This window comes from Gymnoscopelus microlampas (assembly GCF_963454915.1).
Source record: "Gymnoscopelus microlampas genome assembly, chromosome: 1".
In the NCBI taxonomy this organism is placed as follows: Eukaryota; Metazoa; Chordata; class Actinopteri; order Myctophiformes; family Myctophidae; genus Gymnoscopelus; species Gymnoscopelus microlampas.
In genome coordinates this window covers 53434934-53462636 of record NC_139962.1, presented here as the reverse complement: position 1 = coordinate 53462636, position 27703 = coordinate 53434934, and the positions used below count along the sequence as shown (strand labels likewise).

General features: G+C 43.6%; 2 protein-coding genes across 9 annotated transcripts in view; both read left to right on the top strand.

Annotated features, from left to right (window-relative positions):
- chd9 (chromodomain helicase DNA binding protein 9) overlaps positions 1-20031 on the top strand; it is a 156542-nt gene extending 136511 nt beyond the window's left edge. For 5 of the 6 annotated variants that reach the window (XM_084062461.1, XM_084062462.1, XM_084062466.1 and 2 more), the window contains 13 exons: positions 1704-1761; positions 2396-2444; positions 3815-4100; positions 4995-5200; positions 5864-6793; positions 9602-9783; positions 10571-10807; positions 11997-12177; positions 13378-13532; positions 14581-14847; positions 17290-17442; positions 18032-18136; positions 18478-20031. In XM_084062461.1, the coding sequence (XP_083918587.1) occupies positions 1704-1761; positions 2396-2444; positions 3815-4100; positions 4995-5200; positions 5864-6793; positions 9602-9783; positions 10571-10807; positions 11997-12177; positions 13378-13532; positions 14581-14847; positions 17290-17442; positions 18032-18136; positions 18478-19593 (3925 nt within the window). In that variant the 3' untranslated portion in view covers positions 19594-20031. The remainder of the gene's footprint in view (positions 1-1703; positions 1762-2395; positions 2445-3814; positions 4101-4994; positions 5201-5863; positions 6794-9601; positions 9784-10570; positions 10808-11996; positions 12178-13377; positions 13533-14580; positions 14848-17289; positions 17443-18031; positions 18137-18477) is intronic. The other variant, XM_084062463.1, reaches the window with a different exon arrangement.
- A 5049-nt stretch (positions 20032-25080) lies between these two features.
- The window catches only part of LOC311045869 (retinoblastoma-like protein 2), a 31989-nt gene continuing 29366 nt past the window's right edge, over positions 25081-27703 (top strand). The window contains exons 1-2 of one of the 3 annotated variants that reach the window (XM_084057930.1): positions 25087-25208; positions 25707-25833. The gene's annotated coding sequence lies outside the window, so the exon portion shown is untranslated. Of the gene's footprint in view, positions 25209-25498; positions 25834-27703 lie in introns of those variants that run through there. The other 2 variants (XM_084057932.1, XM_084057931.1) reach the window with 2 other exon arrangements.

Here is a 27703-nt window from a genome sequence, read left to right as displayed (position 1 = left end):
GGATACACAAGCTCTAAACGCGGTGCGAAACAGTGCGTTTTGAGCTTGTAGATCTGCTACTTGTCGATCTGCTACAAAATAAATCTTTGAATCTTGAAAAGTTTTGGAAAGTAACAGATGTGAGGTTTCCAGCCGACAGAGACGAAATAATAGTTCTAGTTCTTGATTCTTATAAAGACAATTATTCTGAGAATTTGATTACACCACATGAACCCTAGTAACCCTATTCTGGGCATGTCATAGTAGACGAACATTCTGCAAAACCAAAGGCGAAAATTTGGTGAAAAGACACTTTTAGATCAAGAGCTTGTAGATAGGCTATTTTCTCTATTTTGATGTACAATAGGGTTTCAGTGGTTAACCTGGTGGGATTCTTTCCAGACGGTTGTGATTTATTATGGTCAGATGGTGTGAGCCAAATTGGCCGTCACACAACTAATTTGTCTTTCAAACGCTTTGTTGTAAACATCTAAAGGTTCTGCTTGTCATTGCATTGTCTCATGTGGCCTGCCGCACCCATCTGGTGCTCGGATATTAAAACGAAACCTCGACAACACGTTTGCAAATTCCATTCAACCACTGGCACACACACACACTGTTGAAGCTTCTCAGTTTACTCATCAGAAGTAGCACCTCTAATCAGCAGCACACAGAAACAGGCTGCAGTGGCACATGGACTACATGTCCTAAGACAGTGTTTCCCGGTCCCTTTTTTATTTTATTTTATGGGTTGCAAGTAAATATCCAGTTTTTTGTTTGGTGGGGGGTACCAAAAAAATCAAAAATGTTCCAGATTCTTTCTTTTTTTTTTTATCTAAAAGAGTGAAAATAGCCAATCCAGGGTTCCTACAGTCATGACATTCCTGGAAATATTTTGAAATTAGAAAAACAGTTTTCCAGACCTGGAAAAGGTTTGGAATGAATCAAATGCTTTGGAAAATGTTTGGATATACATAGTTTTTGGCAACTGATTTTGTTCATAAAAAACATATCCCAAAACATTATGTGAAATACCTGTGACCTAATGTGTGCAGGACGTTGTGTGACAAAAATAATAGATCTACAAGCTGACAACACATTGCATTGTTAGCTTGTAGATCTGTTCTTTTTGTCATGTGACACCTTCGCTTGAGTCTGTTTTGGGGCATTGATAGCACACATGTGTAACAGCCTCATTATTGCACCGTATGGGCCTGTGAATGATATACTGTATAGGCCTGGAAATGGGGTAATATACTTTGGAAAAGTTTTGGAACATTTTTGAAAATGTGTGGGAACCCTGAAGCTCATGACGCTTGTAGATAAAGCTATTTTCACTATTATTGAAACAGGGTTTATATGTTGTATGTCATGTATTTTTGTGTGGTGTCCCGGGGGAGACAAAATGTATCTTTTGTGTCTCGAGCTGAAAAGTTTAAGAGAACAAAGTTTACTACCGTCCATTCCACATTATAGTTCTTCATAACACCACCTGTCACGAAGGTCGAAATCCTGTATCGTTCACATGTATTAGCCAAATTCTCCACTTGGTAATAACCAGACAACAGGGCTGTTTCCTGTGCCAGGCACTAGGCAGTGGTGAATGTGAATGTTGAGTGGGTGTTTTTTTTTTCTTTTTTTGGGAGCCAGTACCAGCTGCTGCTCTGCCAGCAGTCACCTCGTGTGGCCCCAGCTGACTGGATCTTTTTTATCTGTGTGCACAGGGACGTAGATGACCCAGAATACAAGCCTGCCCCTGCCTTGCTGAAGGACGATATGGAGGTAAGGCCCCAACGGGAGAGAGAGAGAGGCGAGGCACCTCTCTGATAAGACCTGCCGAGCACTCTGGACTTATACCTAGGCAAATGGAACACTGTTCTCTCATTTTGCAATTGTGTAACTTGGCAAGGTGAGATTAAATTAAATACACGTGTATATCAAGCAGCTAAAAAAAAAGGGAAAAAAAGAAAAGTATCTCACTAATGAAAACAACAACACGCGAAACCACCTCCCAAGAAAGCTATTTAGATTAACATTATTGTTATGTAAGATAGCATTTGCTTTTTTTAGACAGATGCTAGGTTTGATGTTTATCTGGTATCTTAATTAATTTGTAGCACTTAATTGATTTAGCCGCATTTCTCTATTTACTTGACCATTTACCCTGCCATTTGTTGACTATAGGGTTCATGTCATTTATTGTGTGATCTCGCACTTTGTAAGACGCTCTGAATAAGTGTGTGTCTGATAAATGCCTACATTGTTAGCTAATAAGTCTTGTAGAAAAGTAAAGAAAAGTAGTGTGGTAGTCGAACTGCATAGGTGTACGGTTGGTTGTTGTTATTTGCAGATAAGATTATAGAGTTGTTTATCGCACTATTTATGTAAGTAAACATCCTCCCTTCTCCACTTGCAGGATGATGCCTCTTCTCCTGGCGACCTGGTTGTCACAGACAGTGCTGGAGGTGAGTGGCATTAGTTGCCTATACACAAATCCACGGAGCGCTGCCCTGTAGGGGGCGCCGCCATTGCTGCGGTGTCAGTCAGCTGCTGCTGCGGTTCTGTCCGTCTGTTGACGTTAGCAGAGCAGCCATAAACTAGCCAACTGGCACCTGACGTAGGTGGTTCGCATAGCAGATAAACAAGCTCATAGTGCGGCACCGAGTGCCGCACTATGAGCTTGTAGATCTGCTATTTTTTTTAAATCATGATAAAATAAAAATGTTTGTAAATCTATGAATATATATATATTTTTAAAGCAAACATTTTTAACTCAAATCTTTGCTTCTGGGGGGTCCCTGGAACTACATATTTTGAGATGGGGAACTGTGACCAAATACATTTAATTTTGGGGGTCCTTGACATGAAAATGTTTTTATAGCAACATACGGTTTTCAGAAAACTGGATTTAGAAGAGATTTGTAGATGCGTCCCGGATTGAGTGGGTTAATGCAGGCTTTGCACAGTCATTAGAAAACCCTGGAAAAGTAGACTTTGAAATGTGTGTTTTCCAGTCCTAGGAAATTTCTTGTAAATTATATCCAAAATGTATTTCGGGATGTCTTGGAAGCTTGTTTATCGTCTCTGTCGGGTGAAAACCTCATATTATGTCCAAAACTGTTTCTTTTCAGGATTAAAATTCAAAAGTAGCAGATCTACAAGCTCAGAGCAGCTTGTGGATCTGCTACTTTTGGTACTTTTGTGTCGCTGTAGGGCATTACACAAAAGTTAAGTAGGGCATTCATTTACAAAAAAACACAAAACGTTCGAATATGAACTAACTCCTGCCCGACAGCAACGGTATACGTCTTTGACCGGAGTCCCCCAGGGGCCTATAATAGGTCCCCCTTTTCCCCACTGCGTCAAATGTCTCTTAAAATGATCTCTTAAAATAGTCGATATACAATCTCTCAAAGCATAGCAACACGTTGAGAGCTTGTAGATCTGCTACTTTCGCCAAATATTTGCCCCAGAATAGGGACATGTAGGGGTCATGTGGTTAACTTCAACTAACTTGGGCGCCGACGGCCAAGTGGTTAAGGCACATACCACTTACAGTACAGTATAGGCTCTAATGCAGCCCCCGTTTCCTGTCTGTCTCTACTGCATCGGTTCTCAAAGTGGGGTCCGGGGGGGGTTCCAGGGGGTCCCCAGCAAAATGTGTTAACTCTCTCAGTGCCACACAACGAGATATCCCAAGTTTTTTCTGAATGCCCTCAGTGCCAAGAACGAAAAATCCCTACTGTACTATCCAAAATAAAGGCAGAAAAGCCCCCCCCCCCAAAAAAAAACTTGAACCAACTCTCTGGCTTGTTGTGTGTGTGTCTCCATCCAGATGCAGCTCCAGTGATGGAAGGCGGGGACAACACCACCACAGCCTTCTGGCCCTCGCCCTCGGTGCTGACGGCCAGGCTGCGCCGTCTGATCACGGCCTCCCAGCGCTACACCAAGAGCCGGCAGATCCTGCACATCCACCAGGCCCAGGTCCAAACACACCCCCACGAAGCCCCGCAGACGTCCACGTCGTCCATGATGATGACCACGCCGCTCCTACCTCTGCCCCCCATCCTCAACGACACCCTCAACCCCAAGATGGCCGCCAAGATAGAACGCCAGCAGAGGTGACAAGGCAACACGACACAGAACTGAACTGTAGATCTTCATTGTCCATTAGCCCCACTGGGCTCATGAAGTCTGAAATTCACCGGCTTTTTTTGCATGTCAAACAGGGTTAAGGAGAGTTTTTTCTTAGTTGCACACCGTGAATAGTCGATCTACAGTGTTGTGAGCCTGTAGATCAGCTATTTCCGGTGTGCAACACGGCATGCAAACAATATAAATCAGTCATTAGGATCATTGAATGATAGGTGGCCATCTGCTGCGAGGGCCTAATTGTCATATGACAATTAAACTATATATAGTCAAAATGTATCAGCTTGTGGAGATGTTGGAAAGTGTTAAAAAGTGCTCTCTGTGCTTAAAAGGTTGGACCAATAGGTCCTCAAGGACCGCCAGGGGGTCCCTGGACCCCACTTTGAGAACCAGTGATATAGGTGGACTCAGTGGCTGTATCATTGACATCTTATATAACAAAATCTAACTATTGTTGCTTTCTTTTCATAATACAAAAATGGAGATTCGTAACTGTAAAACATCATGGGACTGAATGGAAATGCTGGTTCAGTCAGTCTAACCATTAGATTGGGAGTTATACCCAAGACAAAAATAGCAAGACATGCCATCTATGTATCTGCGTTAAGTAGGCGGACGTCTACGAGTGAACGTGAACACAGCTTCTGAACCATTCTTTAGCGCCATGGTCACTGAACTAAATATTGGATCCAATCGTCATACAATATTCCCAATATTTTCGTACTAAAATGGCTTTTTTCAGAGAGACAAATCGGAGAAAATCACCTTTATTATCAACGTTTCTCAATTGGGATGGTGTATCTTCATAAATTAATCATCTTTGGTTATGCTAGGCTAATACATATCTCTTCCTCTCTGTGCAGATGGACCAGGCGAGAGGAGGCCGACTTCTACCGCGTCGTCTCCACCTTTGGCGTGGTGTTTGACCCGGACCTGGGCCGCTTCGACTGGACCAAATTCAGGGCCATGGCTCGGTTGCACAAGAAGACGGACGAAAGCCTGCAGAAGTACCTGTGGGCCTTCACCGCCATGTGCAGGAGGGTGTGTCGCCTGCCGCCTAAAGACGGAGGTCAGAGATTCACACACACACACACACACACACACACACACACACACACACACACACACACACACACACACACACACACACACACACGGCTGTCAGATTATGAGGTGCCTGTTTTTTGTTGTTGTTGTTGTTGTTACTGCTAATCATTACCTGCATTAATGTAATGTTACTTTGACTTCCCGATGCCTCCGCTCCAGCAGAATTCACAGTTCTGTTATCAACACCTTTCAAAAACATGGAAATGTGATTTTGACAAATAAATTAGCCTTCTATTAGGCTTTAGCAAAAATAAGATGCTGCATTGTCTAAACTCTGTTGTAGAAACATGTAGCCAACGTGATGCACTGTGTTGGCCAGTGGCCAGGGCACAAAGAGCACAAGCCTTTTAAAAGATTTCTTTCTTTATCGCAGTCTCTTTTACCTTTTGAACAGTAACCATCCAGAGACAGAATCCTTGTTAAACAAGCTGGCTCGGTGGTGTTCTCATGTTGGAAACGCCAATATAAGATTAATCATTCATAGAAAAGCAAACAGTCTGGCACTTTAACTCCAGACACAAACAGACGCACTGTATAGTTTGTTCCGGTGGCTCGGCCCTAATGTCCCTCTTCTCCTGCGTGTTCCCACGTTCTTAACGCTTTGCTTCACTCTTCCCTCCTCCAGACTCCGCCGTGGACCCCGCGCTGTCCATCCAGCCCATCACGGAGGAGCGAGCGTCTCGGACCCTGTACCGGGTGGAGCTGCTACGGCAGGTGCGGGAGCAGGTGCTGCGCCACCCGCTGCTGTACGAGCGCCTGGCCCTGTGCCAGCTGGGGTCCGACCTGCCCGTGTGGTGGGTGCCCGCCACGCACGACCACGACCTGCTCGTCGGCGCCGCCAAGCACGGCGTCAGCCGCACGGACTACCACATCCTCCGGGACCCCGAGCTGAGCTTCATGGCCGCCCAGCGGAACTACAGCCAGACCAAGACCGCTCAGCAGCAGCAGCAGCAGCAGTCACGCACGCCCACGCCGCTTTTACACCCGCAGTACCACCAGACCGCCAGCGGTGCGGTGCTGAGCGGGTCTCCGCTCCCCACCCCACCCACCCAGCAGGACACAGGGATCCTGAGCACTGCCGCCGCCGCGGGCATCGTGCCCAAGGAGGAGCCGGCATCGGAGGGAGAGGAGAGCCAGGAGAGGCAAGGGGAGAGTTGGACGCCTCCCCCGGCGCCGGCCACGCCCACGGGTCTAGAGGAGAAGCCCGTCATCGGCATCATCAAGGAGGAGAGCGAGATTCGGATGGAGTCGGCGCGGACCAAGCCCCTCACGCCCAACTCGTCAGAGAGGAAACCCAAGAAGGAGAAGAAGAGGAGCCGCAAGGCCTCCAAGCGCGCCTCCGGCTCCGACTCGGACGGCGGGTCCTCGTCCAGCTCTTCGTCGCGCTCCTCGTCGTCGTCCTCGTCGTCCTCGTCGTCCTCCTCGCGCTCGGGGTCCGGCGGCTCCTCGTCTTCCTCCTCCTCGTCTTGCACCTCGGGTTCTTCGTCGTCCTCGTCGTCCTCCTCCTCATCCTCAGAAGACAGCGCGGACGAGGAAGGGGAAGGAAAGAAGAAGGGTGAGTGTTCTGTGATCTGTAAAACTCTCTACATCTGGACATATGAAAGCTATATCATGATTAATAATATATCAATAGAATATAAATATTAGATACAGTGGAGGAAAGTATGGTACAAATTCTTCAATCCACCAATGACATTTTACAGTTGCACCATCTAGATCAGGGGTGGGCAACCTTATTTTCCAAATAATAATAAACTGTATTTGTATAGCACCTTTCATGACATCAAATGCAAAAAGAAAACAAAAGAAAAATGCAAGCAAAAGAAAATGAACAGAACATTAAACAAGAATATATATTTTTAGAACAATTAAAAAGGACGCAAGATCAAATTAAAACAATACAAGAAAATAGCAAGAACAAAGCAGAAATTAAATGGAACAAGGCAAGTGTGACAGTGAAAACCACCATTGCTTTTATGTCTTATGAAAGGCTGCTGAGTAGAATAATAAGTAAGTGGTAAACAATGAAACCTAACGATGAATCGGTCCATTTTGGTATGAATAATAAAGGTAAGTATTACCTTTCTGGGAAAAGCTTTATGCATATCAAACAATAACGGTTAATGTGTTTTTGATCACTTGGCATATGAAACATTGGTGGTTGACCACCCCTGACCTAGATTGTTACAATTGAACAACCTGCTTAAAGTTTTTCTCAGTTTTGTTTGTTTAGCTGTGATCTTGCGGCTAGTATAGGTCTGTTGGTCTGTCTAGAACATTTTTGAACACAGTCCGAGAGCTGGTCACTACTTACGGATTACATGCATGTTCATTTTGTAATGCTTTTACACAGGCCAGTGTAGAGAGACGGGAGACTAAGCGCACAGAGTGTGAAAGACATGACACAACATGATGTGATGTGATACAACTCAAGTGTACAGTTTAGCAGACTCATTCATTCATGTTCCTTGGAGAGGGATTCTTGGAAACGTGAGTTATTGTCAGAATGGAACGACGTATAAGACAACGACAGCCATGGTAACTTCTTGTTTCAAAGGGGGTTTCCCCTGAGGGGGACGTGATTAGAGGAAGTTAATTTATAGCGGATTGGAATGCAGCCTTGAACTGGTTGGCTACAGGGTCACCTCTCTAAAGACAAGTTTTCATCCAGGGTTGCCATGGTATCTGAAATTATTAACCTCTGAAACCCTTTATGTTTTCTGTTGTTGTAGGGAAAGCTTTCCCTGGAAATAGCTCACAAGCTCACAAGCTTGTCGGCTATTTTCCTGCAAAAGCTAACCTCACAATACGGATGCAGGGGTTTTAAGTGGTTACGCTGGCGTATGGTGGCTATTGCCTGGGCACAAGTTACAGAAACTGTCCCGTTTTTTTTCTCCTGAGCCTGGTAGTGTTTACACATGTAACAGCCCTGCTAAAAATGTACCCACATTTTGCAAAGTACTGTAGCTTGTTATTATTATTAAATAGTTTTTATAGATGTTTTAGGTTTCAACAACAACAATACATACTGTACACCACAGGACTACATACTGTATAACCACACAGTACATTAACAATATCTTAAATAAAAAGAGACAGTAACAAAACCAAAAACAGAAAAGTAAAAAAAAAAGAAGAAATCATGTCATTCTCATACAGATTATCACTTGCCCTACAGAAAGTGTCCATCTAGTGATTCACCGTCCTGGTCTAAGTGTCCTCAGCCGGGAATCTTTGATTAAAAAACATCCAAAAATGGCTACCAAACCTTGTAGAATTTCTGGACTGAGCCCCTGGTGGAATATTTAAGCTTCTCAAGTTTGAAATGCCATCACAACTCCAACCCAGCGTCGATGTTATGGAGAAATGGCTGATTTCCAATTGAACAACATAAGGCGTCGAGCCAATAAAGAGGAGAAGACTATAGCATCAGACTGAGCAAATGCTGTAGCTTGTGCTTGTTTTTGCTAGTTTGAATATGGTACTCTCTGGGAGGTTGATGGAAGGGAGCCTGCTGTGCCTCATAACCAGATCTCCTCACATGCTGGGTTAGAGCAAAGCACTCTGAAAGGGTTCTGCACACTGACGGCATCTCAGAGCCCAAACAGCCCCCAAACAAAAACACTAATATTGTAATGTTGTATTAAGCGCTAAGACGACGGTCAAACTGTTCTCCTCTTCTTGATTATTCCTTTTTTTTATTTTATTTTACTTGATGTATTTCTTTGCGTTTGGGCAGAAACTCTATTAGTCTCCATGTTTTAGCTTTGTGTGTTTTTTCGTTAATTGACGCCCTACTTGATCATACTGCAGCATCACACAGTAGATATAGTCTACTTGTACTGTATGTTGTGCAGTGGTGGAAAGTAACTAAGTAGATTTACTTAAGTATTGTACTTAAGTACAATTTTGAGGTGTTTGTACTTTACTTCAGTATTTCCAATTTCCAATACTTTTACTTCTACTCCACTACATCTCAGAGGCAAATATTGTACTTTTACTCCACTACAACTATTTGAAAACTTTAGTTACTAGTTACTTTGCAGGTATAAATTATTATATTATAAAACATACATTAACCACTTTAGCCCTATTTTATACATAGGCTATTTGAAAATAGCCGATCTACAAGCTCACAACGCGTCGCATCGCGACGCGTTGTGAGCTTGTAGATCTGCTATTTTCAAATAATTTAGTACTTTTACTTTTGGTACTTTAAGTACATTTTGATGCCAATACTATTGGCATGAAAATGTATTTCTAGATTGCAGTATTGGTACTTGTACTTGAGTAAAGAATTTGAGTACTTTTTCCAGCACTGATGTTGTGTCTGAAGATGGTGTTGTGCCCTGTGTGTTTCCAGTGCCGGCGGTGGCCAGCATCGTGAAGGGCTTTGACGAGGACAGCGTGGCCTCGCTCGGCGCCACGCAGGACGAGACGCAGGACAGCCACGTGGCCCAGAACGGCATCAACAACAACTCCTCACATCATCACCATCATCCCTTCCAGGGAGGCTACATGCTGGCCGCATCCTACTGGCCCAAGGTAAAACACTACAACAAGCTTCAAAATAATCACCCAAAAAAACAAAATCATGCTGAATGATGAAGAAACATCATTGGAGTTTGTCCCCCTCAGGACTTTTCATGTCAAGGAACCCCCAAAATGTACTTGGTTGCGGACCCCCATCTCTTTATTTAAAAATAAATTAGTTAAATGTTAGCTTTAGATGTGGTTAATAGGCTACGTGTTATAACATTATAAGTACCAGTGGTATAGTTGGTTGCTAATGTTATATCTACTGTATGTTCAGAAGTAAATCCCAAAGGAGGGGTCTTCAATCACACCCACCTATGTAAAGAAAACACAGCCGTTCCAATGTAGTTAATATTTAGTCACAAGCTGTTGTTAATACTTTTCATTGGTTAAATATTTATAAACCCCACAGACAGACTTAACCACTTTTCATTTTGGGCAAATCATCAGAGACCTATGAGTTTTTTCAAGAAATAGCTAAAAAAGCTGATCTACAAGCTCACAACACGTCACACAGGACATGCTGCGTGCATGCAGACAGGCTATTTTCGCTACTTTTGCATCGGGCAATAATTTATGAATTTTGTACTTTTACTCAAGTAAATTTAGAATACCGGACTTTTACTTTTAACAGAGTATTTCTACATTGCAGTATTGATACATTTACTTGAAGAAATGTAGTACTTTTTCCACCACTGTCCAGCACTAGTCTGACCCTCCGTGTGTGTGTGTGTGTGTGTGTGTGTGTGTGTGTGTGTGTGTGTGTGTGTGTGTGTGTGTGTCCTCCCTCACTCAGGACCGCGTGATGATCAACCGCCTGGACAGCATCTGCCAGGCCGTGCTGAAGGGGAAGTGGCCCGGGACGCGGCGGACCTACGAGCCGGGCGGGGCCGTGGCCTCCTTCTACACCACCAAGCTGCTGGACAGTGCAAACAACAGCCTGGGCGAGGACCCCTCTGCCTCGCCCCAGGGGTCAAAGGTGAAGAAGCTGCATGTTGCAGAAAACAAGGAGTTCTCGGTCAAACTCAACGATGTATGTTGATTTTTCGTTTCTCCACCAAAAAACAAAAACCCTCCTCGCCTGCCCTGTGCTGCCGCTCTGCCCTTCCAACCTGCTACTACTTCTTCTAACCAACATTAGTCGCCAGTGTTCAGCATGTTTCTCTCTCTCCGTCTTGGTTTTTCTGCCTTTTCTTTTTTCCTTTGGTGATGATTGGGGGTTTTGACCACTTGAAGTGGGCTTAATTTGATGGCAGCCTCCCTCAGTCTCTAAATAGGTTTAACCCACTTGATCTGAACTGGCCTCCGAGGTTGACATTATGCCACTAGAAAGCCCTTGTTTCTTGAGAATATAATAATGGCTTATTTTTTGATTATATGTAACGGTTTTGAGCATCTGGATTATATTGTGCTTGAAATTTTTCCTTTCGACTGTGGGTGCTGCCTTGATTTATTTAATTACAATTTACATTTGAAGCACTTAGCAGGGAATCTTCACTCTCCAGTCAGAGTGACTTAACAAAGAGTAAATGGCAACAAACAACAGGGTACATTTTCAACATTAATAGATTTAAAAGAAAACAATAAAGTAATTAGGATACTAAGTAAACTTCAATTCATTCTTAATTGTTTGATCTGAATTCAGCTTAACTTAATACCAATGTGACGGATGAGTCAGTCAGTGATGAATATGCTGATAGCTGCTACCCTGTGACGTGGCTTATCACCGCACACTACAGTGTGATTGGATCCCTTTTCCCTTTACACCACTAGCCACTACCACCCCCCCACCCCACCCCCCCAACACACACACACACGCACACGCACACGCACACGCACACGCACACGCGCACATGCACATGCACACAACCTTCCTTTTGTGGTTCTTTTATTGTTTTTTTACTTGTGTGTAACTTTGAGGGAATGTTTTCCAGGCTTTCTTTCTCATTGCTTTGAGTTCTGAGTCGCATCCTTTAACCACTTCCACGCCTCTAGTCTTCTGTTCAGACCGGCAGCCCAAATCCAGCCCAAATCTGATTTGTGGCCTAAATCCAGATTGGAGTTGCATTGTTTTTATGCAGTCTGAACAGCAAAGAAAAAAAACACATGGAAACTGATTTTGTTTCCTTTTTATCAATCCTACTTGTTCCTATACCTGTTTGACTTTGTGTGTGTGTGCTTGCACTTACCCCCCCCCCCCCCCCCCCCCCCCCCATGTGCAGCAGGAAGGGGGCTTAAAGCTGACCTTCCAGAAGCAGGGTCTGCCTCTGAAGAGACCCCTGGAATCGGAGGAGGGGCCCCAGCAGGCCCAGCAGCAGTACCTGGCCCGGCTTCACGAGCTGCAGAACGCCTCAGACACAGACCTGGCTGACATGACCAAGCCACAGAGCAGCTTCCAACACGGTACTTCCAGTCACTTGGAACAATCACTGCCTTACGCTGCTCTCTCTCTTATGGGTGGAAACCTTGTATGAGTGGTTCTCAAACTTTTTTCATGTCAAGGACCCCTAGATTAATATGTATTTGGCTGCGGAAAAATGAATCTTTAACAAATGTGTATACTTTGAAAGATTGAGCACAAATTGAGCATTGTTAATCAGGTTATGCGTACAGCAACACTTAGCCTTTGGATAATCGGCGTATTGCCTTATGTGGGGGTATATTTGCATACTATGTGTGCATGTAAACGCACTGATGGTTTTGTGTTTATCACTAGTGCCCAAGGTATGTTTCCCTGGTATAACCACTAGATGGCAGCAAGCTGACATCACTATTTGGAGAGTTTTTTACTTCAAAATCTGAAATTCACTACTGTTTTCATATGGAAAACAATAATCATGGGATGAGAATAATTAACTTAATAATAAACTTATATTTGCAAATATTCAAAATGTGTGTAACTAAATATACCCAGAATTTAAATAGTTATAAGACACATACTCATGTAATAGATGTGTGGATGTGTAAAGGACATACTGTAGGTAATCATATTGCCAAGATATATGCATATTTTAATTTGTATTAGTGAATAAAGCAGTACGTAAATTAATTCTACAAAGAAAACCAACTATGACAAATAAAATGTAACAGGGAACAAAAACAGAGGGATAAAAGCTCTGGTTAACCACTTAAACTATACTTAATTGATCGGAGTCCCCCAGGTGTCTATACTTGACACCCTCCTTTTTTCGACCAAAATGAATGGAGACGCTGATGTGGTTAACCACTTAAACCCCCATCATCTGTATTCCGGGGAAGACAGTCGCATTTTATTAACAGTTTGCAAAAAGTACAGTTAATTATACAATAATGCTAAAAGGATAACACAAAAAGCCCTGAGGGCTCGTTTCAATTGTGGTCCTATGTATTCAATTCATTAGACAGATCTAAAAATGTTTTACTCAAATCTTTGCTTCTGGGGGTCCCTGGAACAAAATATTTTCAGATGGCGGTCCGTGGCCAAATACATATAATTTTGGGGGTCCTTGACATGAAAAGGTTTGAGAACCACCGATATAGCAACATAAGTATTTTCAGAAAACTGTTTCCCGGATTGGGTTAAGTGGTTACATCCCAGCTAACGGGGCTGCTTTGTCCCCACAGTTCCTCCAGGTGTGGCTCCTCCTGGTCAGATGAGGCTGAACGGGGTGCTGGACGGCCAGCCGGTCATGAAGAGGAGGAGGGGAAGGAGGAAGAACGTGGAAGGCATGGACCTGCTCTTCATGAACAGGAGCAGAGTCCCCGCTGTACCCGATCACGTAAGCAATCATTCAACCTTCACTGCTGTGTGTCTGCCTTACTGGTTAGGATGCAACAAGGCATTTACCCTTTCATTTCAGTGAAATTATATAAAACAATAACCTAACGCTGCAGTTTTTACATTTTTAAGTTTAACGTGGCCATTTGTATAGTCAAATTGACTTTTATTAACTAATATTTTAAAAATATTTAAAAAAATGTTTTTTTAAATATGTTATTTTCAAAGCATTGATGGCTTTGTCAAGAATCAAGAGGGATTTATTTATCACTCACTCATCCAAGCAGCCAAATATTATTGGCGCCGCACAACTATAAATGATAACGATATGATGATAATTATAGACCCCTTAACAGACGACGTCATACTGGCTGCGTGCAGCCAGTATGCGCGCAACGAAACCCATTATATCAGGTCTCGTTAGGACGCGTCTCACTAGCCAACACACACAAGAGGGGGTTGGGGTGTGCTGAAACCAGTGCACCCCGAAACAGGTTGGGAATTGATTGCGTGAAACAATCACCTGTGCGTCCAGGCTCAATGTTAGTAAACAAATAATTGGTCTATTATTAATAATAATACTAATAAATGTACTTAAAATAAATGGTATGAACCTTTTTAAGACATGTATAGTATAACATATGTTGTATTATTCCCAAAACAGTACATTCATTACATTTACATGATATAATTGTTAATTTCAACATAATGTTTTTTGTTGTTGTTTAATTTCTCTCCTATTGTCTTTAACCCATTAAGACCTGGAACGCATCTATGTCACTTTGGCTATTCAAAAATAGCAGATATACAAGCTCGTAGCGCGGCACCGAGTGCCGCGCTACGAGCTTGTATATCTGCTATTTTTGAAAAATCGTGAAAATTATTTTTAAATATTTTTTTCCAATTTTTTTTTAGGATTTAGAATTTTTTTAGATGCAGCCTCAGGTCTTAATGGGTTAAAACCTTCACACTACTACTAGCGCTTCCTCCAGTTGCCACCGCTTTTCCTCACCCAGTAAAGTACTGTATGGATGCGTTTCTCTCTCCAGGTGCTGCCAGGGTGGGGGGGCATTGGCCAGTTGGCTGTCCCTAGTGCCACCGCCTCCACAACACCGGGGTACAGCCAGCAGGGCCCCAGTCATCAGGGGGGCCCCTGTGGTGGTGTCGGTGGGGGGGACACGGAGAGCAGGGTGCCGGTCATCAACCTGAAGGACGGCACGCGGCTGGCAGGAGACGACGCCCCCAGGAGGAAGGAGCTGGACCAGTGGCTGAAGGAGCACCCAGGCTTTGTGGCCGACACCGGAGCCTTCATTCCTGTGAGGACCACCTCCACTACTCCTCCTCTTCCTCCTCTGTTCCCCGTTTCGCTGATTCAACACAGCTTGTCTGAAAACCTAGCGTTCACAGGGGGGGGGGTCCCTGGAACTAAATATTTTGAGATGGGGATACGCGGCCAAATACTTATCTAAAAAATGTTTCTAAATCGAAACAGTATGTTGCTATATCAGTGGTGCTCCAACTTTTCCATGTCGAGGACCCCCAAAATGATATGTATTTGGCCACGGACCCCCATCTCAAAATATGTTGTTCCAGGGACCCCCAGAAGCACAGTTAAAAATGTTCGCTTTAAAATATACATGCTGTATATATTCAAAGATTTGCACACATTTTCCAAGATTTTTCTAAAAATAGCAGATATACAAGCGCATAGCGCGGCACTCGGTGCTGCGCTATGCGCTTGTATATCTGCTATTTTTGAATAGCCGAATCTTTGCTGAATCTTAAAATGACACAGATGCGTTCCCGGTCTTAATGGATTAAAGTTGTCAGTCGCCTACGAGTCGATCGGTCGGTTGGATCTACAAGCTCACAACATATCCACAGCGCGACGTGTTGCGAGCTTGTAGATCCTTGAGATACAAGGTCTCTGCCCAGCGACAATGATACTACATGGACACACAGACCTGATCGTGAGTCCAGCCTGTGACCTGTGTCACGCGTTCAGTCATAGTTATGTCACTTCCCTTTCCTGTTTCTCCCCACTGTGCTGTGTAACGACCTGCAAAGCCTAAACCAGATATGCCACAGTAGTCTGGCTATATTCGATAGTTTCGTCAAAGACTTAACCCTTCCCAAGGCATAATGGGACTATGCCTAAACAGAAATACCCCAGGTCGAGTGTAGCTGTGAAACTATGAGTATTCCTGTATAGGCAAACACTACGTGCACGTATTCTATTAACACATCACCCGCCAAGGTATTAAACATCGTTTGTTATCCCCTTGCCAGCGTAATTACCTTCATCCGATGATATTTGAAACGCCATGGAGGCGACATTGTGTTCCAAAAAAACAAAAAAAGGCGGAGGGAAGGGGTAGGCGGAGGGATCTGTGTGTTCAGGCGAACCAAAACATTCCAACCGTGATCCGCCATTTTGGGCCTGGGGCCCGCTGAAAACAGTGATTTTCAATGCAAAAAATAGCAACTTCATTACAGCTGTTTTTCTGAAAATCCCATCGCCAGGGCGGGTGGAAGTGACGTTTTTTGGAATGATGTCACATCCACATACTTCTTCTCTGATTGACGATGGATCATCCCAGAGCTGTGTTACGGTGCCTAAAACAGTGTGCCTAATTTATTTAATGGAACGACTTTATGCGCGTTGGCAGGCAAGTGCGCTATTTGATAGAACGACTTTATGCGTGTATAGCAGGAATTTAGTTAATAGACACGGCGCACACACTCACCCATGGTCCACGGTGAGGTTGAACCCACAGGTCCCTTGAAGAATTCAACTCTTACGACTTCTCTTGTAGAAAAACAAGTTTTATTTTAAAACTCAAAGTAATACAGGGTATGGCAATAGTATAAAATAATAAAAAAGGGAAAGGTAACATTTCTGGTAAAACAGACAACAGACACCCATGGCTCTGTCTCCCAAGTCCTCAATCTAAGGCGCCCGGCACCGACAGAAGAATATCCTCAGACAACTTATTCAACCAAGATACGGGCTTGCCTAGAATTCTTGATTGAATGTTAAATATGGAAAATATCCATCCTTACCGTGCCATGGGCTACCTGAGATAATGTGACCCAGCAATCGCTAATGCTAGGAGCTGACAAAATTATCTGTTTATTCAACCAGATTATGGGCGATGCCAAGGTCTCAGTCAAATACAGCAAAATTCAATATCGCTCCAATCAACCTCGTTGCGGTATGGTCACCAAGACGATCTAAAAGGAGAGAGCCCAATAGAATATTGTGGGGGGGGGTGGAATATGGGAGACGCTCCGTACAAGGCTATATGTCCCTCGCCGGATCGTAGGTCGGGGGAACATTCTGACACCTCATACGCACACCAGGCTCCTCTACCAACCAACCCCCCGAACAGAATTATACAGCAGTATATTTATACAATTTGATTACATCTGACAAGCCTAATATGGCCTTGCTTCCCCAAAAGTCCCCCATTGCAGCTAACACCATAGCAACGGGTCATAACATACAGTACGTTGTCAGAAACAGCAAGTCATTGGTAAGAGGAAGTTATGGTGTAGGCCGTTCTGACACAATCATGTCTGGCGGACCTCAGGCCCGCTCATCTTCATCATGGGGGAACAGGATGTGGATCAGATCCACACCCACGAAGACCCAGTCTCCTCGACAGCTGTCAAATAATGTGGAAAGAATTTACTCTTTGAACTAACGATCTTAATTGTATGTGTGTGTGTGTGTGTGTCCATGGTACATGGTCCAGGGCGTGAACAAGCAGATGCAGATGCACTTTCAGTTCCAGGACGGCCGGCCCAAGCAGAAGAGGCATCGCTGCAGGAACCCCAACAAGATCGATGTCAACAGCCTGACGGGAGAGGAGAGAGTCCAGATCATTAACAGGAGAAATGCACGCAAAGTGAGTTCTTAAGGAGTGTGTGTGTGCGTGTGCTTGCGCGCGCGTGCGGGTGCTTGTGAGGTATACGAGAATAGAAGAAAAATAAATTATGGTTAAAAAAATATTTTTAGCGATACGTTTACTAAATATTCAGGTTGGGGTTAGGATTAGACATTTAGTGGTTAAACATGATTTATCCTTTTTTGCATAACAGTGTCATGCACCAGAAAATAGCTGACCTATAAGCTCACAGTGCGACACAAGCTTGTAGATCTTCTATTCTTCGGCGTTAGGCTTACAGTAAAATAATTGCAGAATGTATTAAAAATAGCATTCATAAAATCGCTGTCCAAAAATGTTGATGTAGGAACCGTAAAAAAAAAGGGATATTTATTTATGACTCATAAACGTGCCCGCGACCCAAAAGTGGGTCCCCAACCCACTGTTCGGAAAACGCTTCTCCAGATTGCATGTGTTGTGTGTGTTTATCAGCTTGTGTGTGTGTGTGTGTGTGTGTGTGTGTGTGTGTGTGTGTGTGTGTGTGTGTGTGTGTGTGTGTGTGTGTGTGTCTGCTACACTGGTCCATGCTAACCTGTCCTGTTGACTGCAGGTTGGTGGTGCCTTCGCCCCTCCTCTGAAGGACCTGTGTCGGTTCCTTCAAGAGAACCCAGAGTACGGTGTTCCACCAGAGTGGGCAGATGTGGTCAAACAATCAGTGAGTTAGCTATTTACACTTCAGTTCCAATAGTCAAAACACCAGGTCTGACCTGTGCATGTTTATAAAGTCTGGAATACGATGGAAACAGAATTTCACAATTTTCCAAAAAACATATTTTGGGCACTGGTCAAACTGCTTAGGTAACCCTTGCTGTTCTTTCATGTGTATATTTTACTATTATGAACACGTCAAAATGAACTTACATCTTCAAATCAAGGTCTGTGGATAAAGCGGATGTGGATTAAAAATGTATAATTATAATAATAATTTGGAAATCCTGACTTTAGGACCAGGCTGTGAGCTAATCCAGCGTGTTTGTCGTTTTGTGTACGATCCAGGGCTACCTCCCAGCGAGCATGTTTGACCGGATCCTGACGGGACCCATCGTTCCTGAAGAGGTGAGTCGGCGTGGACGGCGTCCCAAAAACCCTCTGGCCAAGGCGGCGGCGGCAGCAGCCGCCGCCGCCGCCAGCCCGGCCTCCTCGTCCTCTCTGGGTCTGAACCCCCTGCTGGCCAACGGCCTGCTCTCCGGAATGGACCTCCCCAGCCTGCAGGCCTTCCAGCAAAACCTCCAGAGCCTGCAGTCCCTGCAGCTCACCGCCGGCCTCATGGGCCTGCCCACGGACGCCGGCAACCTGGCCGCCAGCAACCTGGCCGCCATGTTCCCCATGATGCTCTCCGGCATGGCCGGCCTGCCCAACCTGCTGGGCATGAGCAGCCTGCTGGGGAAGCCTCCTCAGGATGGGGGGGGAGGCGCCGCCGTGACGCCAAAGGCCTCCTCCTCCTCCTCCGTGGACAAGGCTCCCAAGGATCCCTCTGCCTCCAAAGCCCCCTCCTCCTCCTCCCACACCTCAAACACCAAAGGAGAAAGGACAGAGGGCCCCGGCGGGGGGGATCCGCCCTCCACCTCCGGCACCGCTGCCACCTCCACCTCCTCCGTCACCACCGCCGCACTAAGTGCTTCGGCCGCCTCTGCGTCCTCAGGTCACCCCCTGTCTCTAAACCCCTTGCTCCTGTCCAGTATGAATCTGATGTACCCAGGGATGCTTCTCACTCCAGGCCTTAACCTCCCCATGTCCAAGGCGGCACGGCAGCAGCAGCAGCAGAGCTCAAACAACACGGATCCCAGCAGCCCCGCCGAGCCCCCCGCGCCGCCTCCCGCCGCGGGCGCCGCCTCCCAGCCGCCGGCCCACAAGACAGAGCGGACCCCCGCGCCGCTGAAGCTGGGAGAAGGAGCCGTCACCGACGACGACGATGATGATGAGGAAGAAGGGGAGGAGGAAGACATGCAGGAGGAAGAGGAGGAGGAGTCGGCAGAGCAGAAGGACAACAGTGGTCCCGAGGGCGCGAGGAAAGCCCAGCCCACGGACTCGGACACCGGGGACGACGAGTCGTCGTCATCGGGCTCGGACTCGGACATGGACTCGAGCGACGAAGACGATGATATCCCATGAATATATAAATATAAATATATTTATGTATCACTTAGAAATGTACACATATATATACACATATATATATGGATTTCCCTGCACTTAACGTTGTGATTTCTTTACATGTAAATATGAGAACTAACTAAAATGTTGTGTAATAAAGACTTGAAAAAACTAAACTTACAAAAAAAAAAAAACTTACAAAAAAGAAAAAAAAAACTAAACAAAAGAACCACGACTTAAAGGAACTGAAATGAAATTTCAGTGTTTGTTCACAAGGTACAGTCTTGTTTTGAGAGACATTTTGCATGTCAGATTTTAGTAGGTTTCTGAAACTCTTTGTGAACTTGTATTACATCATGATGTACAATTGCAACAAACAAACAAAAAGAAAAAAAGAAATCAAAATGGCATTATTGTAATTACCATGTCAGGATTTAATTTTATTAAAAAGTGAAACTACATACACGCTCCTGTCGAGCTGTACTAGTAATATATTTTGAGTGTGGAGGGGAGGGAGGGAGGGGAGGGTGGGGACGGACTTTTTGGTTCCATTTTGTAAATATACTTTTTCCAGGTTCCTTGACACTTATGCTTTGCAGATCATACTTTGGATATGTCAGCAATAACTCGGGCAGCTAATGAATGTCACTGAAGCTGTAGATCCTCTCTTGTCGGCCATTTGCAAACCCCAACTGCACAAAGTCACGCAGCCTCACCCACCTACCTACCTATCTACCACCACTAAAGCCTGAGCTATACTTGGGTGCAGCGACTCGCAACTAAGTATAAATCGGCCCAACTAAACGTCATATCAAACCCAACAAAAGTTCATTTCTAAAATGCCATAGTTTCATTGTGGGGGTGAAAAAAAGAAACACACCTGAATTTCATCATTCTGTATCTCTATAATATTGGGGTTATTGTGTGATCTTTTGCCAACCAATTATTTTGAGCTGGTATCTATCAACAACAACAACAACGACAACGAAAACAATTTGTTTTAATTATGTACTATCATTCTGTCAGATTTGTAATTGTTGGATATGGATATTTCATATTGGAATGAAAACTCTGGTGCACTTTAGCTACACATGAAAGGCTTACACCCACACTCACTTTGCGCATAACTTGATTCCTAATACAGTGTATAGGTCCAATAAAAAAACGCTGGGACTTTGAAGACAGAAATCAACCTTTTACTGTGTGCCAAATACTGCCCTTTGTTGACTGTAGTGGAGTCTGATCAGTCAGTGGTCTCTGTGTAGTTCTGGTTCACACCAAGAGACTTCTATATACCCGCTGGTGTGTTTAAAATGCATCGTACCTCAACTGAAGCTTAAAGGGATTGGGTTCACTGTGCTAATATGCCCTCTAATTTACATGCATGTATGGGTTTGGTGTGCTCGGGCACGCGGACATCAACATGCACATGTCCGTGTGTTCGACGAGGTCTTCTTGCCTTTTCCTTTGCCCACTGAAATGTGTGTCAGTTAGAGCCATTCTCCAGAGCTTCCTTTCACTGTGTTCTGCCCGTGTGCTTGAGGTTGGCTGGGCTTCTTTTTTTTCCATCTGGACTTGGCCTGTTGACTCCGTTGGTATTAGCTGCCTCCATAACGTTCCAATCTGTATGCTTTGTATTAAGGAACAACTTAAATTGACAAGAAGGCCAGGCTATGACAAGTAGAAACCACATATTAAACATTCTCAGAGCTTTTGCCTTGGTCTGGGTATTTACGCTATTTACGCCATTCTGGTTTGGAAATCATGTTGCACGACAATAATGTGCCTACTGAAGGAAGGGGTACATGGTACAAGCAGTTAAGTGGTTTAAAATACGGATGAGGTGGTGGTTTCATTTATCAGGTGCTGAATTGTATACAGTACTTGACAGGCTTACTGTAGGAAGGGCTCAATATAGCGCCTGTATTGCTGGCAGTTTTTAGGCTTCATTTATTTAATAATTTCACCTGGTCCGCAAGTCTACTGGTCCACTGACAAAGGAAGCATCAGCTAGCTGTAGAAGTGTCCTTACGCTGTACTGTACTTTGCCACCTCTCTATCTGCTTCAGTCCCAGCAGCTCATTCCTTAACCAACCGTCTGTTGTTGCTCTTTTTTATCCTTTCTTTTTTCTCCAGTTGCCCAGGCATGTTATTCTCTTATCGCTACCACATTTCACTGCTTATTTCAGCTGTAACAAAGACATCATGTAAACACTGGAATTCATTGAAGCCCCCAAATAAATACCTTCTGTGATTTATGTTTTTTTTTAGTTGAACATGGCACTCCCCCAAGGGCCATGCTTTTTCTTGGACTGCTGGTACAACATGAGGGCTGTTCGGTACACATTCTGAAATGATGTTGAGGACAAAGCGAGACGTTTGTGTTTGAATTGGTGGACAATGGAGTGACACGGGATTTGCGTCTGTGTTGGAGCAACCTGTGGTCACTGACCCCAGTCAGCAGTCGGTGTTTGTTTTAGTGGTTCTCTGTTGCTATATACAAACCCCTTGCAAACCCATTCATCAGTGGGTGGTGGATTCACAATCACCTGGTTCAAAGTGGCTTCAAAGGTGTTCTTTAATTTATCCGTTATGTGGTTTTCACTTGCGACATGATTTTATTTTTTCTGTATTTTCTTTGCTTTGTTTCATCTCCCACCACTGAGCAGGTCTAATGAACGTAAAAGAACAATTCTGTCTTATTTCGCTATTCCTTAATCTTGTAGTGTCCTTAGACAAAAATGCCCTGCCACACTGTTGATTCTGCCATGGATTCACTTTTTCCTTGAATGATTGTGAAGCAGACTTGTGCCGTCAGTTCCCCATAGCAAAGACACTGGTGGGTGTTTGACTATATGTGCCGAGTCTTGTCGAGCTTGACATCGCTGAACACCTTAACTGAGATCACGGAATGATATTAAGACGGGGGTGTTTGCTCTTAACATTTTTGCTTTCAATGCTTTTATTTAGCTTTCTTTTAATCTGATTTTGTAGGTTTTTACTAGGATTCCCAGTGTCACACATACTGTACACACACACGTACAGTACATATACACATAGCCTATACGCGTACACATGACCAGAAGCAGTCTTATGCCTGCGTTTAAACAGTCAAGGAAACAATGACCAATATGCAAGCAAAAAGTCTACAACCCAACACACTACTACTGCTGTACATGGAGGTTCATTTGACTTTTACATAATGTGTAAAGTAGTCACTGAGATGACAAAAAAAAAAGAACTAGAATTATTGCCTTTGTATTATTTTTTCAAGCTTGGTAATATCCTAAATGTCACCTTGAAGTCAATTTCTTATTGTTATTTTTTGTTTTGTTTTTTTGTTTTGTTTTATTGGACAGTTGCAATATTTGCAAGTTGTGGTCTGTGTAGTCAAATAATGCTTTATGTAGTAGTGGAGGAAAAAGCGTCTTAAAAAGTTGTTTGTAATTTATTGAATTACTTTCTATGAAGTTCTATAGAGGAAATTGAGGTTTAATTATTTTTATTAAACATATTCTTCTGACTATCCATAACGTCTCTGTTTGCCCGTTATTTTTCCAAGTTAAGTGAAGAATACGGAATGTAAAAAGCTTTATTCTAGCACATTGCAGACCTAGTTAAACAATGATCCAGTTTTTTGTGTGTAAACCAGTCAAAAAGCACCACACAGTCTCCATGTTAATAGCCTACGAGTCGCCCTTGTAGGAATCAAACCCTCCTATGTGGTTAATTTTGGTGCCATTTCCCACCCATTGGGTTTCCTAGGGAATGGAACCCATAACCCTGGAAGTGTTTGTGTCATGCTCAACCCATGGACCTACAGTATACTCTCAGTAACTGAGACATTTGCATGACATGCTACTTTTCTCTATAATGCTCCAATGTTATTTGTTCTGCATCAGACATAGCCTGGGGGGGACCAGCTGGATGTTGCATAGCAGTAAATCAGTCTAGATTTCTGCAGGCTACTGCAGACAGTGGCCACAGGGCACATGGAAGGCTCTTCTGTCTAAATGAACCAGTAGTACCCAGTAGAATCCTCAGATTTAATTTAACTCACAGAGTGTACAACTGTAACCACATTTTGGTTACAGTTGATCTACATCTAATATGATGTGTGACAGTTCCACTTAAAAGGACATTGTGTGATTTCTCTTGTTTTTCCATTTGATGCTGAAGTCCCCGAGCACAATACTGTAATACAGTATTAAAGCCAATATACAGTGAACAAAATTGGATTGCTTATCTTAAAGTGTTGTTTGTGTGTTGTTATTATTGCTACTTTATTAACAATGCTGCTTTCCTGTTAGCATTTAATTAGTACTTCTGTCAAACTGTAAGAAAAAGAAAAACACTCCATTATCATTTTCAGTATACCGTTGTTGTAGAAAACATGTTTGTGCTAAATAGTTTTCATATTCAATACACTGAAAAAGCAGGTAGTATAAACAGTATTACAGTGTTACACTAATGACTTACTGTATTAGTGACCACTGTTGAATTCAGAAAAATCTAATTCTGAATGTACCTGAGCTTCTACCAGCACTTTGTTTTTGCAAATGATGGCATGTTTATTTATTTTTTCTGTCATGAGTCAAAAGGAATTATCCTCAGTTTTTCTGTCGGTAGTAACAAGTAGTAGGGCATTCATTCACGAAAAAATAGAGATAAGAGATAAGAGGTTTCTGCCTGACACAACGGCGATATATATATGAGCTGTGAGTTACTCACACCCCGTCTTCAGGGGCGTAGCACCAAATTCTGGGCCCTGGGGACAAAGATTCACTGTGGGCCCCCCTATGATTTTTTCCCTTTTAAAAAAAAAGGCCCCCTTAGTCCCTTAGCCCCTAGTAACTCAATCCCACTTGACCCCCCCCCCTCCACCCGCCTCTGCGTCTTCAAGCACTGCTGCTTAGATCCCAGAAGGAGTTGCACAGGTTGTTAAAGGGGAATTCCGGACCCAAATACTTATATATTGTGTTTGCCTGTAATCATTCACTAACATACCTGATGCAGTTCACTTTTTTCATAGAAGCCCCTGTGCTCCATTCTGCAGACCCCTTCCACAGCCCCTTTCACAAATCCTCTTTATGTAGTGTCCTGGCACTCACACATGCACTGTTTGTCACTCATGAGCTGCCGTTAGTTTGGAGCGATGAAAATAGACTAATTAGATTTATGCTCTAGGCTCCATTCATAATATATATATGTATTTGGGTCCGGATCTCTTCTTGAAATGGTTTTGTTATCATTCCTCCACTCATCATCATCATCACAGGCCCTGCTGCTGCGTCATGCATCCTGCTGCATCATCACAGCCACTCAGTAACCCTGCCCTCCGGTTGAGTCACCTCCTCTCCCTCTGCTGGGAGCTTTATCATCATAGCAACCACATGCAGATGACAAGTCGGGGCATGTCTCCTGTAGGCCAATCAGCTGAACTTCCTGCAGGCTTGCAGCACCATTGCACCCTGCTGCATGCATGCTCTCTCTCTCTTTCCACAACTCAGCTCCTCCAAGACCACACCATTACACTGCTGCCCTGCTGCATACAGAGACTTCTCTGTGAAGGAGACGCTACTGTATTTGGTCTACAGTAGTCAAGGCACAGCACACTCACTCCATTTGTACATGTAAGTACTGTAGTAACTGCATTGCCTTTGGGACCTGTCATCTGTGTTACTGGTCTGTTTACTCTTCGTGTGTAGGTTACTAGAACATGAAAACATCTAAAGCAACAGGTTGTTTACCCTGCCTGACAGATTGGCAGGCCTTTGAGAGTTAATTGTTGAAAGAGACCTCTCACACCCCTCTCAAGCAAAACAACTATTTACTTTCATTTTGATCTTCTTTGCCTCTTTTGTATTTGGTTTCTCCTTTGATTAATTGTGTTGTGGTGTGGAACTGTTTTAACTCACTGTGTTGTTGTATCGTATTTGTTGTTATCTACTTAGTTTAGACTCTCTACACTGCTTTGAATGACTATTTGAAATAAGTCTGTTTGTAGTAGCAGCCCCATCGTATAATTTGCCCTTACTTAACAGGGCTGATTCACTCCAGATAACACGTGTCACTGTCACAAAGGGGACAGTGGCTCATTCTGGTGACATGTCTCTGTCACTGTGTTACAGTAACGTTGGCTGTCTGTCTGGGAGAGTACAGGAAGTTATCCACAAACAGGAAGAGGACGAGGCCTGTGCAGTATAATGGTTACATTTTAAGTGCTGCGCCCACTTTATCCAGAGCAGCTGACATTAAGTGCCACCATAAAACAAAAAAGCTTCCGATCATCCGAGAATGCTGAAATGAATGTACAAACGGCACACAGGAAAAAAGGTCCTCAGTGTTTATCAACTTGTATCTCTGAGAGCGTACCAATTAATAACATTTGGATACTTTCAGGGTTAAATATGAGAATTGTGGCTGGACTGCAGAGGGGTAGAGCTAAGAAGAGGGCTGTACGTTTCCTTGTTCTTCAGTACACAGATGATTGACATAATAACATGCAATGCTGTATACAGTAACATCCTCAGGGTCCATTTAAACTGTGAACTCTGTACAAAATGTGTACATTTCACTCTCTGAGCCACAAATTGATAAATTAACATGATTTTTCAACAGGAAACAGGTTGAGCATGGCACTAACACTGTCAGGGTTCAGGTTTTGACTCCCGATCTAGGAATGTTGCTCTAATCCATCATTGTCAAACTGTGCATAAGTAAAACAACAACATTACATTACATTACAGTAAAACAACAACATTACATTACAGTCATTTAACAACAAAACAATACTTCATAACTACAAAAAAAGCAGATCTGTCTCTTCACGCCACATTTTGAGCGTGCAGATCTGCTACTTTTGATGCTTTTGTGTGACGCTGTACTGTAGTATGATCAAGTAGAGGCGTTAATTTACGGGAAAAAAAAGAAAAGGTGATTAGTAGTTAAAGGTAGGGTAAGTGATTTTCTTTGGTTAAAATAAGTGTTAAATAGCTCTATATTCTGATAGTACTCATTGCTATAGAGTGTTTGTTCAGTAAAAGGAGTCTCCTTGTCTCTCCACCTCTTTATTAAACAGAAAATGCATTTTCGTTTCAGTTTCGTTAACAATTTTATCCAACCAGGATAGAGAACTCAATCAGGATATAGATTAAACAAGTGAAATTGGAAGTGATGACACTAAGAAATGAGCAGGCAAAATTGGAACTGGAACACTATAAAAATGAAGCTTAAAAATGGGTACTTTCTCCTGATTGGCTGAGATTTTGACACCTACCGGAAAATGTATTTTTTGTTTATTAAAGAGCTGGAGAGACAGGGATTCTCCTGTTACTGAACAAACACTCTATAGCAATGATTACTATCAGAATATAGTGCTTTAACCTTTTAACTAATCTCTCAAGAACAGATTCCGACCTGCGGTGGAATCTGTCGGAGCGGTTCGTCCTAACCAGTGCGCATTGGCTACAAGTGGGCGTGCCTTCAGATCAGGAAGTGGGCCGCGCTTTACCCAATCAAATGTAGTGGGCGGGATTCATGTGTCCATCCACCATGATCCACCCTCCCCCCCTCGAAACTAGCCGAAACTAATTTAACAATAGCGTCCTCGGAGCGGACAAAACCACGGAAAGATATTCACATTTTAAATTACTCTTTCATCATAGAAACAAGTGGGCTTATAACCAAAACCATCCATGTTCTCTGGGAGAAGTGGTGTTAGTGTTCCGTGTAGAAATATTGTTAGTGGGAATGAAAACATGGTCGCACCAACCGGAAGTGATGCGCTATAGGCAGACATGAAACCGGTGTTTCCCTGCGCTCTAGTCTAACATTATACTCCTGCCAGACTCCACAGAATATCAGAAAAGCAGAGGTCGCTGTTTTTCATTTTCTGTGGGGTCTGGCTACGCGAGACTACCTTTTAACAAAATACTTTTTGTTTTAACCAAAAAATATCACTTAACCTACCTTTAAATATGATACATAGATACAAGGTTTCTGCCCAACAGCAACGATAAGTAACTTCCTCTGAGTCGTCTGGTCGATGGGGACACCTGTACTGAAATGACCCTGTGTGACAGATAGATGGATCATTTACAGTGTCTGGGACTTTGTGCTGAATTGA